The 16,883-nt window shown below is 41.9% G+C and overlaps 1 protein-coding gene across 1 annotated transcript in view; it reads right to left on the bottom strand.

Moving 5' to 3' along the window:
• Nucleotides 1-1,096: 1,096 nt before the first annotated feature.
• Nucleotides 1,097-16,883, bottom strand: part of LOC125902715 (uncharacterized) — a 43,754-nt gene continuing 27,967 nt past the window's right edge. The window contains exons 13-17 of the mRNA XM_049599264.1: nt 8,116-8,202; nt 7,848-7,975; nt 4,492-4,657; nt 4,160-4,230; nt 1,097-1,738 (exon numbers count right to left, since the gene is read on the bottom strand). Coding sequence (XP_049455221.1) covers nt 1,517-1,738; nt 4,160-4,230; nt 4,492-4,657; nt 7,848-7,975; nt 8,116-8,202 — 674 coding nt within the window. The 3' untranslated portion in view covers nt 1,097-1,516. The remainder of the gene's footprint in view (nt 1,739-4,159; nt 4,231-4,491; nt 4,658-7,847; nt 7,976-8,115; nt 8,203-16,883) is intronic.

The raw sequence follows: 16,883 nt of genomic DNA, 5'->3' as shown, positions 1-16,883 counted from the left end.
TCCCTGGCTTTCTCTTGATTTGAAATGACAAAAGTGAACATTCGTAAGAAGTTTAAAAACAAATAGGAAATAGCACCATAGAAACTAATTTTGTCAGTTTTTTCCTGCTAACTGTAATTCCCGATCTTTCTATTCAAATCATAAGTTGCATAACTCAAACTAAAGATATCTGCACTGTAAATGCTCCCGGATGCGGCCATGATCAGAGGCTGAATGTAATTGGTATTATTTTTAGCTGAACAGAAGTCTTCAGGGAGCACATATACATCTGTGTGTGTTCCAGAGTGCATACATGTGAAGTTATATGTGAACTTGTGGATGGACATCGACCTCTTTGGGGATTTGAACAGACGACAGTTGTGGCAAAGCAGTGGCGGTGTAATCCCTGCGCTCTCAGAGGAGTCCAGCTGTGCCAGAATAATACTTGAGAAGGCAGTTGGACAACTGAAGACGGAGGGTCAGAGGTGAAGCTGTCAGCTTTTTAATGTGTTATGAATTGTGTGGAGCAGCTAGAGGGGCTACAAGGACTTAGCCCGTCTTCTAAACGCCCCGCGGGATTACCTCTTTACAGGATTAGATTTCACTGGCTACCACAGCCAGATGGGGGAGGACAGGAAGTTCACAGCAGCTCCCTGCAGAGAGCTCTGGGGAGGGTTCCTATACAACAGATGTGTTGATAAATCCCTCATGCTCAACATACAAGGAGTCAAATACATATTGCAAGCACAAAATGTAAATAAAAATTTAAATGCAAAAAAAAAATAAATGCAACACAAAAGCAAAATAAAACAAATCTTAAGATGGTACATCATTTTCATTCACAATAAACATGCTAGAATATGCACTGTAAACTCAACTCAACTCAACTTATCCATCTGACTGTTAAGAAGCAGAAAATTAACTTCATTAAAGCCTGAATTATTTCTTCATCTGCAACATGTTAGTCTGGAGGTTTAAACTTGTGTCCTCTCAGAGTTGGAGATTCAAACTAAACACCACAACACCACAGTCACTGAAGAACTTTATTTAGTCTTTGCACAAAGCCAAAATTAAGATGAGCAATGGTCCTTTCATGATTTACGACCAAGACAAGGTTTCTAGCCAAGCAGGATCTTCCTCCTGTCCTCAAGACCAAAGGTTAGCTCCTCCTTCTATAGACAGGTAGCTGGACCAGTAAAGCCAATGTGGCATGACAGAAAATTAGTACAACACCTGATCAAATTTAAAAGCAGACCATTAGAACTACGTCTTAAATCAATGATAGAATACAAGATTGGAAATGTTCTGTCCAACAGCAGGAGTAAGAACAGTTATAGAAAACTATATAAAAATACAAAAGACAGAAATACCCAGGATCAAAATACAGAACAGGTGATGAACACAAAGACAATTTAGTCTGACCATTACTTTGACTCCCAGTGGTCCTAAATGCAGGACACATAAATGTACCCAGAATCCCTTTGTCTCCCATCATAGTAACTGCAGCTATAAGACTAAGCAACAGGTCAGCGTAATTCTACTGCCGCAACATGCTGAGTCCCCGCACAGCAACACACAGGGCCAACAGCAGCACTCCCGGTTCATCTCCTGCCACTATCGTCTGCTCAGACGGCTCTCTCAGGGACTCGTCGGAGGAGCAGAGGAACACGGCGAGCCAGTGGAGCTGCCCTCCATCCTGCAGAGCAGCAGGCAGAGACTCAGAGAGATGAGCCTGACCGTCCTCCATCAGGCTGCTCACCTGCAGGACAACACAAGTCAACAAGTCAAAGGACCACAGTGGTGCTTCCTGGGAATGCGTAACAGGCAATGGTGGCTTGGCCATCAGGACGTTCGGGACGAATCCCGATGGGCCGGTCACCAAGTGGGCTGGTGGGGGCCGGCCTGGTGAGACTGGTGAATGTCAAGCTAGTTGCTAGCAGTCATTGCTGCAATACGCGTCCCTCCCATGTTGTTTGTTTGCTGTGAGATGTTCAGAGGGAACATAGGTGTCAATCTTGTGCTTTGATGCTTGAAGGAGGAGATAAAAGCGGCCTCTTCCAATATGAAAGAGGCCCTCATTCTTCTTGAAATCTGATTGGCTGCAGTCATCAGCCATTACTCATGGCAGACCGGGCTTGTTTGACCGTTAGACAGAAAACACTGAAAACAGAACGGTTGGCGCGGAAAAAACGCAAATAAAAAAACCTAAATCTTTACAAGAAGAGGCAGCAAAGTGCTCCAGTATAACCGACCTGTTTGGCCGCGGCGTTGGTCGACGGGCTGAGGCTGCTGGTGTTGCTAACAACGGAGATGGAGCTGGAGCTGACAGGGCCATGAAAGCAGGTGCATTAACGTTAGCTAACGTTCGTCAGTGTTTAATGTGCAAGGTTGGCTTTGGCAAATTGCGTATTTCTTCTAGGTGTCCGTTTCAAGAGGCCAGCTAGCCTACTAGGTATTGCATTAAGTCATTATAATTTAAACCTGTATTAAAATAAAATATGTGCTTGCTTTTTCCTGTGGATGCATCATGCAATTAACGTTATGTGGTGCTCCCAGTCCCAAGGACCATGAAGCTGAGGGACAGACTAACCCCAGTCGTGATGAGGAGGAGGATGAGACCAGAAATATGACAGGTGCAAAGTGAAGGCACAGCCTACTATGCATTACATTTTAGCGAGAGGAAAACCTGTTTAGTAGTACTAAGTGGGATTCTTTTGTTGGAATAATAAGTTGACTTCAAGTTGACTATAGGGCCTATTGCTCAATTTATACCTCCTTAGTTCATGGCTGTGAGCCATGGAGATATAAACTGGGCTCATGTAATACAAGAGCAGGGCAGGACAGGGCAGACAATTATACTGTGCATAAAATTAGATGCATTAGGATAGAGTCATAGGCTCTTATTTTAAGTTAAATAATAAGCACATGGCCATTTGTGGCCAATTCATTACTGCATTTATTTTATAGCTGGAATTAAACAAACTGCTGATTTTCTTATGCAGTTGATTCTGAGGACAGTGTTTGTGTAGTTCAAGCATATATAATAGAGGATTATAGGTAGAAACGTGTGGACCAGTGTGTGGGCCAATGTGTGGACCAATGTGTGGACCAGTGTGTGGACCAGTGTGTGGACCAGTGTGTGGACCAGTGTGTGGGCCGGTGTGCCTGAATGTCCCGGGCTGAATTTGTGTCCCAGTCCGCCCCTGGTAACAGGTTACCACCTGAAATCAGCTGTTTATCGTTTGCATTCATCCACACCGCTCAGACCTGCACAGCACTGGATTTGAAATGAACCGTAATAAACTGGAGCTGCTGTGAAATCAACATCTGAGCTCATTTTGGTGAAAGTAATACAAAAGTAGTGTGATAAGTAACTTATTACTCGCCACAGAGAGTAATATTGTAAAGTTACTTGTTATTTTCAAACTAAGTATGTATATATATTTCATTTTGGGAGTAACTTGTCCAACACTGTATGGTCCTGAGTGGAATAGGTACTGGCTGAGAAAACAAATCTCCCTCTGGGAAAAATAAAGCAAAACATTTTGTTTATTTTGGTGAAATGTGACATACTGTACATGATTTGCAGTAAATACTGTAGAATGAAATATGTAAAGATTATGCTGCTGTCCATCAAGATCTGAAATACAACACCCACTTCCCAATGGCCCCTGCTCCACCACAGTTCAATGCTGACTCTAAAGTTTCCATTTCTAAAAGAACACGTAAAATCTGCCTGACAAGTTTGACTGCAGCGCTGGAAGCCTCTACATGAATTAACCAAAATACTGTCTATTTAATATTTTATATCTGGGACTGTCTTCAGGATCAATGCAAGATCAGGATCAACACCTCTCAACTGAGAAATAAATATGGACGGATGCGATCAAGGCTCTGAAAGAACTTTTGCTCCCAGTGACAGGAGCGCTGAGATTTCTGATTCACACTCATACATGTTATTATTCAGACAGTTTCCTCTAGAAAGGTGGAGAGTAAAGGTGAACTGGGGGGCAAATAAGGAGGATAAGGAATAAGGAAAAATTCAGACAGAAGTAGAAACTTGGTCTCTTTTGTATTTTTTATTAAAGATGAATAAAAATGTGCCAAAAGAAAGGATCTCTACACTGTATGTGTGTATTTTAGACAGAGCGTAGTGATCTTTGTTAACCAGTGGACTTACCAGTTGGTTGAGGCCTCTCAGTGTGTCGGGGCGGTACTTGGCGATCAGTGATGTCACATGTTCTGGCAGTTCTGTGGAGCACACAGAAACTGTTGGTACATGTGAGCTGACTCAGACAACATGTCAGACTGCTGTTGGTTAGTTACTTTAAAGCAGTACAACTCGAGGTCTGATCATTATTTACACTTCATCTTTCAAATCTGCACATCTACCCGTGAGAACACACAAACTCTCATTTTGTATTGAGAATATAATCCACCTTTCACATCCAGACAGAGAAAGCATGCACACGGCCAACCAGTCAGACTCAGAGCACTGTACAGCTGACTCACTGTCCATCGCGCTGACCAGCAGGTAAACAGCTTCCAGGGTCGAGTCAGTCATACGAGATCCTGTGTGTGACGGTGGGGTTGCGAAGCCACTGAGCAGATGAAGAACAGAACACACCGACTGGGACTGCGGCTGCTCAAGAGGCTCACCTGCACGCCACTGATCCAGCTGAGAGGAGACAAAGATAAACTGAAGTACAGGAAAAATCAAAGTTTAGACCTGATGAATGCGTTGGATGAAGTCAGCTATAAATTATAACAGATCATTAGTTTAATTGCAATCCATGCAACAGCTGTTGTGATATTTCAAAGCAACATGATGACCAATAGACATTTCTAGAAGCACAATGCTGGCGTCGATAAACACAGCAAATCTAAGCTGTGTTAATCTGATCTCAGCAACCTTGTATTCCAGTTTAAATTCTGTAGTTGTCGACTAGATCTGTAATAAGTAGTCAGTTAACTGATGAGATGATCAGCAGAGATATATTGGCAACTTTTTAAATTTATTCGCTCCCCCCCCCTCCTCTGTTAAATGGTATCTCCCAGGCGCACTACATCATCAAACCATGTGATGTTTGGTATTGCCGGATTCGGGAAGCTCTCGACTTTTCAAAAATCGTTTTTCTTTTATTTCTTATGTATTTCACACCAGAGCAGCCTAAACACACAAAGTCCAAAATCGCGAGTCCAAGGCATGCTGTTTTTCGAGGGGAAAAGTTAAAGGATTACTGGCAATCTTTTGTGGAGCTGCTAGCGGGGAGTTAGCTGGTTTACAGAAGGTAAGAGTCTCACTCCTACCACTATTTTTGGCTGAGATATACCGTCTAGAAAGTAGGACGTTTCATATGGCTTTATTTGGTGATATTTTATGGTGTTTCTGTGTCATAAACAACATCAGCTATCATAATCACACCTGATTTTAATAAGGTACAATGTTTGAAGCTGGCTGAGTGTTGTTTGATCACTGATAGCACTGTTTTGAAGCAGAGTGACCGACTTGTCATTTGGAGCTCTGCGTGGATCTTTTCATGGTAAAAACACTGTAGAATGGTCATACTTTGAGCAGTCTTCTTCAAATTTGAAATAAGTGTTCACTGATAGTGTGCCTACAGCCCCACAGTGTCATTTACCTGCTCAGATGAAGCCACAGACAGTTATTCATCCTGAAAAACAGTTTTTATTTTATTTTAGGCAAAATCTTCAACTTTTTAGTGACTTCAGAGGCCCATTACTCTGTCTCTGTATCACCTAGAGTGTTTCTGACACATTCACAAGAAACTTCAGGGAGTTTTCTTACTGGCAAAATCTCATGCATGCATGTAGTCAGAGCGGTTCAGAAGCTATAGTCATTTTAATTTGGGTATGTCATTTTAGGCGTTTTCACTACAAAATGGGGGTGGAGTGCAAGAGGCTAGAAAGTGGGATCATAACTTTCACGTTTCATATGGCTTTATTTGGTGATATTTTATGGTGTTTCTGTGTCATAAACAACATCAGCTATCATAATCACACCTGATTTTAATATGGTACAATGTTTGAAGCTGGCTGAGTGTTGTTTGATCACTGATAGTACTGTTTTGAAGCGGAGTGAGAGCTTTAACTGCCATAAATATTATTTATGTCATTATTTGATATGTTTTGTTTACATATATTATTTAAATGATTTATTTTCCTGAATTTCAATTTTGGTTTGTATCAGGGCTGCAGAGGTAGTGGTTGTGTATTGTGTTGCACAGGGACTTTTTTGGGTGTTGCGCAAGATGTTTACATGAGGTGCAGAGCAGGTACAGAGATGCTGCGATTGTAATCTCCTCAAAGAACGACTTGAGAGCGGAGAAAGTTAAGAGTTTAAAGTAACATTTCATCATCAGACAAAGGAAGAAGCAGTAATTTTATTGCCGTTTTTTGAAGTTTTTATTTTTATATTTTGCTGAAGTGGACTCATTCCCTCTCGGTTGTGTGCAGCCAGCGAGGTATGTTTCATTTTGGGATTTACTGTGTGTTCATTGTGCATTTTTACTGTCATGTTTCTACAGCGTGTAAGGAATATTAATATGTTGTCATTCTGTAAAATGTCATATATTTGAACAGTTTGACAGTGGATTTGATGACGGTGATGAAGGGCGGAGAAATGAGAATAAATCCATCAGTATTTGAAACCCAATGGTGTCGTCTAATTCCTGGAGGGAGTGATAAGTGCTCTTGTCATTTGGAGCTCCGCCTGGATCTTTTCATGGATAAAACACACTGTAGAATGGTCATACTTTGAGCAGTCTTCTTCAAATTTGAAACAAGTGTTCATTGATAGTGTGCCTGCAGCTCCACAGTGTCATTTACCTGCTCAGATGAAGCCACAGACAGTTATTCATCCTGAAAAACATTTTTTATTTTATTTTAGGCAAAATCTTCAATTTTTTACTGACTTCAGAGACGCATTACTCTGTCTCTGTATCACCTAGAGTGTTTCTGACACTTTCACAAGAAACGTCAGGGAGTTTTCTTTCTGGCAAGACCTCATGCATGCATGTAGTCAGAGCGGTTCAGAAGCTACAGTCATTTTAATTTGGGTATGTCATTTTAGGCGTTTTCGCTACAAAATGGGGGTGGAGTGCAAGAGGTTAAAATGCAACAATTACAAAAATCCACAGTGAAACAAAAACTATTCAAACATAGTGCCCTCTGAAGAAAAACAAGCGCATGGCTCTGTCATCACATTCTTTATGATGCCCTTAAATTCATCAATGGATATCCGCTTTTCTAATTTAAGATCTTTTTGAAGATTGTTCCATGCCCAAGGTGCAGAGTAGGAAACATTCCCCAGATCTATTAAAACCCAGGGTTCATTAAAGAGTTGGAGGAGTGTAGCTGGAAACTACCAGAGCTGACACACAGAAGGGTGCAGCAGAGGTAGGCTAGAAGTTTGCCCAATATTGCTTTATAGATAAAAATAAACCAGTGCTGTTGTCTGCGAGTGGTCAACAACGTCCAACCCACCAAATCATAAAGAATGCAGGGATGAGTGAGTGGAGAAAAAGTGACTGACTGTATGCAAACCATGAGGACCTCCATGACAGGTGTTAGCAGCAGACCTGCCAGCCTGTAGCCTGCCTGTTTGCCTGCTAGTCCTGAGAGCTGCTTACAAACCCACGTCTCTTAGTAAAGATTGAGGTCACGGGGTGGCTGGCTGTATGAAACCACACCTGACTGTTAGATTGTGTCGGCTGCAGAGCATGGTGGTACTGTAGTAGGGGTGTGTTTGGATCTTGAGTTGTTCATTTAACCCGTGTCCTCCTCCTGATCTAACAACAAGGGTGATGAAGGTGTGTGTGGAGGCCAACAGTAAAAACCCCAAATACCTTTTTCTTCAGAAGAGTCAGAGCGTCTCTGTCCTCTGAGAGCACACTGAGACTCTGGAACAAAGCGAAACGAGTCACCCGGGGAAGATGAGCCAGTGGCCGGAGAACAGTTTCTGTCCTCAGTAACTCTACAGGAGCAGTAACAGTGCTGTTATTAGCAACTACAACACAGTCACATCAGTCCCACATGCATTTTAAAGTTTAGGTTTGTAGACTTTTGACCCTGACTTGCAGGGAATGTAAAATCTGCACTTAAACACTCTCATACTTTCTCGCACTTGTTGCAGGGTCTCCAAGGTCTCTTCAGTGGAGTCGTCAGGTTCAAATGTTTCTGGTTCCAGGGCTTTTTCTACCACTAGTTTAAACACACACACACACACAGATAAGACTTAGCTACCTTCTCTGATGAAAATTTGTGTCTCCTGACTGAAATATTAACTGTGAGTTGAACTGTCATTTAAACAGCAAAAATCAGTTTTAAAGGTCAAAGTGAAAGCAGCTGAGGTGTCAGCAAAGTGTAAGTAATGAAAGTACTTGAAGTGTCAGAGACAGAGTGAGTTATTGACGGTTGATTGGCTCGCATGCTGTGAAATACAAGATGGAACAGAGCAAAGCAACAGTGTGAAAAGTGTTTTACATCTTATCGGACTGGGAGGGCTGAGTCGCTGTTCCTCCGCTTTACCACCAACGTACTCAATGTGAGACTTGCAAGTAAATTCTGAAAGAATGAAATAGCAATAAATCATTAATAATCTGGGATCCTATTGATATAAAAAAAATAACAGATGCTGCAGGTGTGTAAACACGCTCAGACACTTTGTTTCTTACCGACGTCCTCCTCTTCCTTGAATTTGATCTCGTTGAACCTGTAGCCATAGATGTGTCCTGCTGGTACAGTATAAGAACTGCTGTCCTTCATCTTGCCCTGATTAAACAATAAATACAGCAGGTAAACAAACAGGTGTACCACGACATCTTGTCAATGCTGTCCAACCAACTTAACCCAAAGCATGTTACCAATAAATAACAAGACCGACACACACCACAACTTAGAAACACAAAGCAAAAGACACACAACACAAATCTTGTTGGTTTGCAACCCGACCTTTCTTTGTTTTTGTCTTTAAACGGACAAATTTAAATGCATTCATATCAGTCCTGCTGCCTTTGGATGCCTGCCTGGGATTTATTAACCCTATGGGCCCGAATGACGCATAGTGCGTCCAAATTCACACCGGTTCTTCTCTATTGATTTTCTCCGCGACCATGCGTCATAGCAAGAAGCCACGCATATCACATGAAATAGCGGAATCGTAGCTTTTCGACAAGGCCTTGTCGATAGTCCAATATTTTCACAGCGAAAAAAAATGATAAAGCCACACTAAAATGATGTATAACAGAGCTTTCATACAGCTCTGCACACACATTACTCTTGGATGGATTACTCGCGAATGCAGGCTCGCACAGAAATGCCACGCGTATCACATGAAAGCGCAGGACCACACACATCATTGTGCTGTCATCCCATCATAAATACCCACTATAATTACAGATCAATTGTCCAAATTGTCAAAATAAAAACCTGATGAATTTCTTTACAATCCATGATACAGATCTTGTTATCAGTCACTTCATATAGTGAGGAATATCTTATCTTACCACGTCTTAGGCTTGCGTGTGTTTCTCCCTGTCTATCCACATTTGTAGTCCGGCTTTCAAGATGCAAATATCTCCATATTGTCCAGTTGACACTCCATCAAACTTTGTATGACAAGACCAGCCACTTCACCTTTGCACACCCAGACAACTGTAGCCTAATTATGCATGCTGACAGGGCCGTAGTCACCATAACATTGAGGGGGACACGTGCCCACCCCCATGCCCAAAATGTCTCCCCAATATATAACTGAAACTGAAAAACAAATATTATCTTGGAGGACATCATTGCACTTGGTTGACTATTCCTCTATGATCTTAGATGTAAATATTGCATGTTTCTTTCAGATAAAACACATTTTTGACTTGTGAATGAGTCAATGGAATTTCTTGCAATAATGAAAAAATACTGGCAATCATGTCCGCCTGGCACAAACCACATGTTTTGGACAGCTGTGAAGTGACAGAATGTCCCACCATCATGGTTCTTATATTGCCAGATTCCAGAGAGTCTCCCCTCTTCATATATGGCAGAATATGTCAACTTCCAACTTGCTATGATGAGATACATGTAAAAATGTAAGAATTTAGTCACATGGATTTGTTTTTTTCATTGATATAAAAATTAATATAAAATACAGGCACATAGAAGGACATGGAATGATGGCAAATCTGGTTAGCCCAGATTGTCCTGAAAAACACAAGATATAGCATGTGTATGTAGCCTTTATAATGACTGTGATATGAGCTTAAAAGTAAAGGCAGTAAAAATACCCCAAAAACGCCTAGGGACCATAGGGTTAAGCTGAACAGGAAGGCTTTTGTAAAGTCTGAAACAGCAACAAAGCCTCAAGGACCCCTCCTCCTGAGCAAAACATATGGGACTAACACTGTAGTTACACCATTTGAAATGTGTGTGGAGAGAAGGAGAATAGGAGGTCATCTGCAAAGGAGGAGCTGGAAAGCGTTGCTGGGAAGAAGGATGTCTGGAGTACCTTGCTCAGCCGGCTGTCCCTGTTACTCAGACCCGGATAAGAGGATGAAAATAGGCGGATGGATGGATGCACAAATAAATGAACATGACTGACTGTGATATTGACCTATAAAATTCATGCTCTGCTCATAGAAAACTCTGCTGCATATCAAATCAAGCACCTGCTGAACTAGTAGCCATTCTATATACGCACCCTGCAGTGGCAGCCTATGAAAAACTTTGCTGAATGTCACAGCTGCAGACGGGCAAATTTGAAAATCATCACTTTATCAAACCTTTTGGAAGTATTTTAGATTTAAGAATGAACAAAACATTTGCAAAGAGTCCATCAGACCTCAGCAAATCCCTGTCGTCGTCCAGCGTCAACTCAGCCAGCCATGTCAGCCATGCCAGCCATGCTGTACAACACGTCACGGTACATGTGCAAAAAGCTCTAAACATGCAAAAGATTTGTAAAAGAATCTGAAAATGAGTATTTAAAAGAATGTATGTAAATGAATTTATTAATGAGTAAAAACTTGAAGAGCCAATAAATCTGAGGTCTTATTTCAGTTACGCCTCTTGTGTGACTTGTCATGTGGTGTATGCCACACTCTTGCTGTGCCTGAGATCTCCAGATTTGTGAGGCATGTGACAGATGCAGACACCTCAAGGTATCACTGGGCTACTTTTCTGAAGTGAGTACAGAACAAGTGTGTATGCTGATGAAGACGCCATCAGTAAGTGTTGCCTTATAACAGACATGTGACAGACTGGGACATCCTTCCAGGTGTTGGACTTGGAACGATTTCCAGGTCACAGACTGGAGGACAGACCTCTCTGTTTAACACTCATCACCATCGTTCTGCTGTGGTTTCATACGTGGTTATTATTCAGAGCTCACCTTCAGAGAGAAATTCATTATGTTCCAACGTGCTTCACAGGAGCCGTCCACTTCAGTTCTTCCACGGAGGGGGACGTCGTTTGTGTTGAACACAATCTTATCCACAAAACCCAACACCTCTCCCTTCCTCAGTGTTGGCATGTGGACACGGTTTATCTTCCTACGGGTGAGAGAGGATACAGATGGTGGGAAACAGGTGAAGTTTTCTTTGGGCTTCTATGTCCTATGGTTATTGAGAAAGAAAGAGAGAAGCAGAGGTTAAAGCAGCAGATTTAGACTGCGAGAATAAGTCTGACTATTACAACCAGCACTCTGCAGGGACAAAGACTAAGAAGGCCTAAAATGTCTTGAAAACTGTTCAATTCATTGCCATGTAACCCGGTCGAAATGTTCACTTGCATGTGACCAAATACCATGGCATTCCCATCAGCCTCAGCTGCACTATACTAATTAGCAAATGTCGGCATGCTAACACTCCAAACTGTGGACTGCCCTGCGCTCCGATTGGCCCAAAATTCAGTAAGATCAGAAGCCCTGACATATAAAGGATCAAATCGGTCATTTGTCCAGAGAGGTTTCAATACTACTTGGTACAGGGTTATTTCAGCTGATACCTTAAAGGTACTGAGTACCGATTCCCAGTCCTATCGAATGGACAGTGGGACAAATGTTGTCTTTTTTATGTTTAATTTGGTGGACAAGTGTTGACAACATATTCCCCGACACTCCCCGCACTTTGCACATAGTTCACGGGACAAATACAAAACAAAATACACTCGTCCAGAGGCCTGTACTATGAAGACAGTTGAACTTACCCAGGATATCTTCTCGTATAAGGTTTGACTAACCCTAATATTGGCCTTCTGGATAACTTGTAATACAAAGCTGATTATCAACTAGGTCGGTCAGCTCTGGGTTTTGCTATCCAGCCATGAGCGCATTCATGTAAAAGGGGCGGGGTTGTTAACTGTGAGCGTCATCATCAGAACCATGAATGAAGAAGACTACTTTATATCATATGAGATGAAATGGTAGCAACAGTGTTTTGTTGACTAGACAGTAAAATGTCAGTGGTGCAGGATGTAAACGACAAACTGTAATCTTAAAACGGAACATCTAGACACATTGAAAACACCACCCAAAAATGCAGCGTTATCTGAGACTTAAATTACATCGTGCTGAAGAGTGGGAAAGTAGTCTTAGCGACGCGAGAAGGAAATCACTGTATCTGAGAACCTCTGCTTGACTTTTTATATCATGTCTGTTGCATACATGTTGTCGTAAATCATGTGTTCATTAACCCTGACAATACAGTGACTTTAAAAAGTAAAACAATATTCAACATGACCGTAGCAACATGGCTTAAAAGAATGTGTCAAACACAAAGATTTACTCAGAGAAATATATTTCAGAAACATGTTTGATTGTTTTGTTGTTGTTAAACCTGTTCTTCAATGTCTCCTTTAAGCCTAATTTATGTTGGAGCACTTGACACTTGACACAAATTATGCATTTTCTATGGAAAAAAAAGTCACTCGACACTTTTTTTCATGTCGCACACCAGGAGAATTTAGTAATTCCCCAGCCCATTTTAGTGAGTGAGCTGATCAGTTCATGAATATAAGGTTAATAAGTTCAAAATACATATGGGGACAGAGGGATGTCGTATGCTGTAAAGCCCTGTGAGGCAAATTGCGATTTGTGATATTAGGCTTTATAAATAAAATTGATTGATTGATTGATTGATTGATTGATATGCAGAGGGATATCTGAGCCATACATCACCTATTCTGTGTCTGAATGTTAAAATAGAGATATGATGAAAAATACATTATTTAGTTGTGGTGGAAAGTAAAATGGCTCACTTTCTGAAAATGTTCAGAAGTGGTCAGCAGGAGAACAATGTGTCTCAGCTGTGCTCACAGAAAAGCATGTTAATAGCAGGTGTAAACAGGCTCACAGAGACATACTGGCCAAGACATATCTCCCTCATCTTGCGAAGGTTTGCTGTCTTTGCATTAATGTTGACAGATGAAGTCTCTCTGTGTCTGAGTGCTCCTGCACTGACTCCAGCTGAAGCCATGTCAACACCTCCTCGTACGCCGGCGCTCCCAGAGATCATGCCAGTGTGCTTGTAATCCTTGATGAGGGTTGTTTCTGGAAAATATGGTAGATACTCTAAGCCCAGTATTGACAGGTGCAGCTTGTGTTCTTTGTGCATGTGTGTACATACCTTCAAACTCAGAGAATCCAGCGAATGCTGGAATAAGATCACCAAGAGTGAGAGACATCACCTCATACTCAGGGGGAAAAATTGAGTTCTTCTTCTTCTTTTTGACCAGTGTCAGGAGATCCACCTTTTCAGTTAAATTTCCATGGGGGGTGAGGGTTTTTTTTGCGTCCACTTGATGGAGAACGTCCCGAGTATGTTCCTGAAACAACATCTGTGTACAGATACAGTGGTCAGTGAGTAAGTAGCAGCCTCGGACCTCACTCAGACAAAGAAAGTATCTCAAGCAAATGGGAATTATAAATCCTAAAAGACAGAATTTAAAATAATGATGAGAATCAAATGCAGGCTGATAAAATACCCTTCCTGACATGTGATGATAAACATTGAATTAAAGTAGACTTCATGTCTTACCATGTTGGAATCTGCGATTATAATAAAGCGCACTCCTCAGTGTTGTAACAGCAGCCTCACTCAGACACGTCTGCAGTGCTGTGAGCTGATTGCTTCATCCGGTTTCTTTTATACACAGCAAAGTACAAACTGATAATCTGATATTGGCAGGGAATACAATAGAGGTTATTGTAGACTGCAAGAAGTGCAAGAAGAAAAGTTCCTGACTTCAGTCAGTAAGTGGAGTGCATGTGGAGTAGGAGAGAGGGAGTGAAAGAGAAAAGGAGCTGAGGGCCGAATTCACAAAGAATGAACTGCGGCCACTGATAGCACCTTGAATTGCACTTCACTTGCAGTTTGCTCCGTCTTAACGTCCTATTCACAAAGCTAATGATATACCAGCGCAAACACGCCCACAAAGTTTGGCAGCTGAGTGCAGTTTGCCCCTAATTGCAATTAGCCACATGGAGAAGCTATTTTTTTCAACTGCATGTGGCTATTAGCGCTGGTATTAGTTAGGCTAATTAGACTGTTGGGTAAGGGTTACTTTAAAAGTAATCAAAGTACGTTACTGCGTTACTTTCTAAAAAAGTAACCAGTTACTTTATTGCGTTATTCCCTGATTAAAGTAACTCAATTACTTTAAAGTACTTCCAGCGTTACTCCCTGAGAAATGGACCACAGGGCGCTAAGCCTACATTTTTTTGTCTCCAAAATTAAAGTTATGGACCACTCGCCCTTCACTGAGATCCAGTTCTCCCATCACAGCCGTCACTTTGACCAGTAGAAACACACAACGATCTGCTGCCGTAGACAACTATATGACAACAACACCCCAGCGTTTTAATATTTCCTCTAGGGATGTTACCACACAGAGTAAAAGGGGGAAATGATGGTGTGAAACAGCAGAGGCACTTTGTCAACCCGCTGAGTTAACGTTACTGTCATTAGCATCAAGCTAGCAAACAATGGTACATCCTCACGGTCGGACATAAAGAAATAACATTAACAAATAGCGGCGGGGCTTTTACTCACCACAACTGCAGAGGCTCCCAGCTTCATTTGAAACAAACTACATTATAGACGCTCCGTTATTTATTAATCCCTCTGTGTGTTTATATATTTACTTTTTATCCGCTCCGTTGTCTTTGTAAAGTTAACATATCGCACCGTCATTTCAAACTCGTTTCAAATTAAAAGCCCCTTATAACCTCGGCTGAGAGAATCCCTCCATTTCTAAATAGGCTTTTATTCTGAAACATATGTCAGAACTTCCTGTGGAGGATACAGTAGCTTGATAGTTTACATATGGCGCTTCAAATGTGGCTCCTGCCATCGCTGACGCTTTTAGGTGACTACTACAACATGTCAGCTGGCACATGAACACACAGGGACTCAAATAATAGTCAGAGTAATAAAAACAGGACAAGAATAACCCGATGACATCACACACGTCATGAAAGACGACCGGGGATAACTGGTGAGTACCAGCGTGTAGCGTGTACCAGGCATAATGCAAGTCCTGATTTGATGTCAGTGAGGAATAGGACCCAAAATGCAGACACAAAGGGAAGAGGGTTAACAGGTTTATTGTGTCAGAATTGTGCAGAGAACTGGGGAGATCCGGAGTCGAGGTTCAGAGTGAGGAAACCAGGTGAGAGTGCTGAGCTGTGGGCTGCTGAGAGGCACGGAGGGAGACACTGGAACAAAAAAGCAGGAGAACGAGGGTTAACACACGAGGAGCAAGAAATACCATCAAACTTGCAAGATACTTAATTTACTGGAGGATCAGAGGAGCCGAGATACCACTGCGTGCAGTTGCAAATACTCTGGCACTGAGGCTAGAGACGGTGGCAGTCTTAACAGCCCGTTGATTACAGATGAGTCACCGATGTGCGCACTCAGCCTCAGTGCAGGGCAGGGGAAGGGGGAAGCCTCTGGGGACAGGCAAACACAGCAGCAAACAACCCACACAGGAAGTAGACTCCGGAAATGTACAAAAATAAAAGCCAAAAGTCCATGCTCACCACACCTGAGTCTGAAATATGTCTGTCAGCGAGTCCTACTCCACCTATTTAGACTCCACCGTAGACAACGGCAGCATTTCCTCTACCACGTAGCGAGCCACAAGCTTCATGGCTTCTTTCAGACTGATAGGTTTAACGTTATCTCCGTTATTAGAACCAAACGACAGCCGTTGCTGTTTCGGAGCTGAAGGACCAGCGTTCTAAAAGTAACAGAAGTAACTGATGTCTTGTTTGAAAATGTACTTAAGTATTTGATTACTCAAACAGCAAACTAACGCGTTAGGTTACTCGTTATTGCAAAAAGTAATCAAAGTACTCTAACGCGTTACAAAGTAATGCATTATACCCAACTCTGGTACTGAATACTGTAGACCCTCATGTAGTGATGTCTGCTGGTGAGTCAGTCTAACAGTGTCGGATGGGTTGAGGCCGTGGATTTGACCCAGTTTGACCACTTTATCACTATTCCCTCTCACTTGTAGCTGTTTTTTCATTATCTTTTGAATTTAATATGAATTATGGAACCGGTTTTCTTCACATTTGTTTCCCCTGTTTCGTAAAATAAATTATTGAAAGTTGCTTTTGAAGTGCGTGACAGAAGTGCATTTTGAGAACGACCGCAGACTGTCACCTGTTCAACACATCAGTATCTTCGGATGCCATTAAAGTAATAATGATTATAATAATAATGTCAAAATATTCACTGGAAAGTCTGGGTGAGAGGCTTCCACAGAGGAGCGCCCAGTTTACACCAGCTTTCTAAAGACGTTATTTACTTCGCTCAAACTGCGTGTGGCTATTAGCGCTGGTGTTAGTGAATTAGACGTTGTTTATCAATGAGGCTCATTTGCAT

Source organism: Epinephelus fuscoguttatus, linkage group LG2, assembly GCF_011397635.1.
Source record: "Epinephelus fuscoguttatus linkage group LG2, E.fuscoguttatus.final_Chr_v1".
NCBI classification, from domain to species: domain Eukaryota; kingdom Metazoa; phylum Chordata; class Actinopteri; order Perciformes; family Serranidae; genus Epinephelus; species Epinephelus fuscoguttatus.
Note: the sequence above shows the minus strand (reverse complement) of the source record. Positions and strands in the feature narration are given on the sequence as shown.